We start from the raw sequence: 2,119 nt of genomic DNA on the forward strand, positions 1-2,119 counted from the left end.
CACACCACTTCTTAACTTTCCCTCCAACTTCTTCAGAACACTGCGATCAACATCTGAGCTGGCTCATTCTCCGCAAGAACAAGGAGATTAAACCAAGATGACTGATCAACCAACATCGCCATCTAAGCAAGGCTCACCACGTGGCGCTATGGATCCTCCAGCGACACTGGGTGCAGGTCGAAGCGCCAAGGATTCGACCTCGATACTCATACCTTCACCCGCACCCGCACCCGCTCCCGCTCCTTCGACGCCAGGCCGAAGTGACCGCACACTCCTTCCGAGTACACCACGCGCTTCCAACAGCCCTTTTCCGACCCGTGCGCCCCGCACTCCAGGAGGTTCATCATTGACGCTTTGTACCGTTGACGAGTCAAAGTATAGTAAGGTGACTGTACACACAGCCAAGTGTACCGAATGCGACAAGCGCAACATGGATACCATGCGACGCTGTCCAGGCTGCACATTCCAAGTTTGCCAGCCATGTTACGAAAAACGCTTGAAGCAGGATAAAGGCCTTCTTCATGGCAACATGGCGACTCCAGGTGCGGCTGGAGGAGGTCTCTCCACCAGTGGTGGGAGCAGGGCCATGAGAAAGAAGCCACTGCCGAGCACAGAAGAGATAGGCGACAAGATCGAGAATGAGGAAGGTCCCAGTCATATGAAGATTGAGACTACCCCAGCTATGCCAAAGTCGTCGGCAAAGAAGCGTGCGATCAAGAAGAAGGCGCCTCTGGATGAGACTGAGGAGTCTTCCGAGGACGAATTTGAGCCAGACGACACTTCCCCAACACCCAGCAAGCGCCGCCGTACTGGTCGCCGTCGACCTGAACTCACGTTTGCCGAGAGTGCTCTTGCTACCGCTCTCCGAACACCACCAGCTACACGTGCAACTAGAAAGTCACTCCCAGCTCCTACACACCGAGCTCCATCATCCCCAGCCTCTGACCCTGGTAACGCAGGAACCTCGGTTGGTTATGGGCCAAGCGGATTCTTAAGCAGCGACTTCATGGGTGGCAAGGATCTCTACAATGCTGGCATCAAGCCATACAAGGATCAGCCATTGTTAGCTCGCCGGGAGCCTGTCAATTCCAACCCGGCTAACAGGATTCCTGATATCATCAAGCGGGGTGGGAAGCCAAGGCCGAGTAACCAGACGTACCACAACATCCAGAAAAGCCTCAGAGCGAAACTACAGCAGAATCAAGTACACGAGACAGACCAAGATGAAGCTGTAGCTCACACGGCTGAGCAAAGCGTAAGTCAAGACTTTTTTCTTTCTTTTTTTTCTTTTTTAATAGTCAACGATGATGGAAAAGCTGACAAGATGAAGAAGGCTGAACAGAATGCAGACCCGCAGACTGTTGCAGCCTTTGTGGAGAAGGAGGCAGCTAGGTACCAGAACGAGACCATGGACGAAGATGAGAACGAGGCCATCCTTAGCGCGATGAAGAGTGCGGCGCTGGTGTGGGGCAAACAAACGTACAAGAAGCTAGACTCGGAGACGCAGCTCACAGTGCAACCGGGCCTGAAGCTACGTCTTGACCTCATCAATAAGACGTTCCGGGAAGAGCTGGCGAAGTTGATGGGCGAGCATGCTGACCGTATCCTATCGGAATTGGGCGTCAGTGTCGAGAAGCCTGTGGAGGCTCCACCAGGTCAGCTGTTCAAGCCTGCCTAGGACGAGCGAGGTTGTTGGACCGGTCGGGAGCGATGATATAATTCGTCCCTCTATGGTTTCTCTGCATGGTTAGACTTGTCGGTGATAGATGGGTTTGTTAGGGCTTGTATCACCCTGTACAAAGGGGCAAGTCAGTATTGATTGGATATGGAGAGCTTGTCAGTTGCCTAGGATGGCAAGTCACTGCCGTAGGAGCAAGTACTCAGAATCCATTTGCACCAGCATTAGTATTGATGCAGAACATGATTGGTGTGGCGCGATATTCATGAACAGAGTCCTGCCAAACAAAGGACTAAAAAGGTCCGAGAAGATTTCATAACATGGTTGGCAAGCGAGTGAGCCAGGCAAGCGAGTGAGCCACCCCACCAACTTTGCGCAACCTACGACCTCAAATCACTTATGGCTCTACCTACCCCAACTCAAAACGCCTCTCGTGAGGCT

General features: G+C 52.8%; 1 protein-coding gene across 1 annotated transcript; it reads left to right on the plus strand.

Moving 5' to 3' along the window:
* Positions 1 to 529: 529 nt before the first annotated feature.
* Positions 530 to 1,678, plus strand: J4E82_011371 (uncharacterized protein; the record flags this gene model as incomplete). The annotated part of the gene is made up of 2 exons (XM_051737579.1): positions 530 to 1,255; positions 1,331 to 1,678. 2 exons carry the CDS (start codon positions 530 to 532, stop codon positions 1,676 to 1,678), a joined length of 1,074 nt encoding a protein of 357 aa, XP_051582668.1.
* Between the last annotated feature and the right edge of the window lie 441 nt (positions 1,679 to 2,119).

Source organism: Alternaria postmessia (assembly GCF_024291825.1).
Source record: "Alternaria postmessia strain BMP 2775 chromosome Unknown scaffold_191, whole genome shotgun sequence".
Classification (NCBI taxonomy): domain Eukaryota; kingdom Fungi; phylum Ascomycota; class Dothideomycetes; order Pleosporales; family Pleosporaceae; genus Alternaria; species Alternaria postmessia.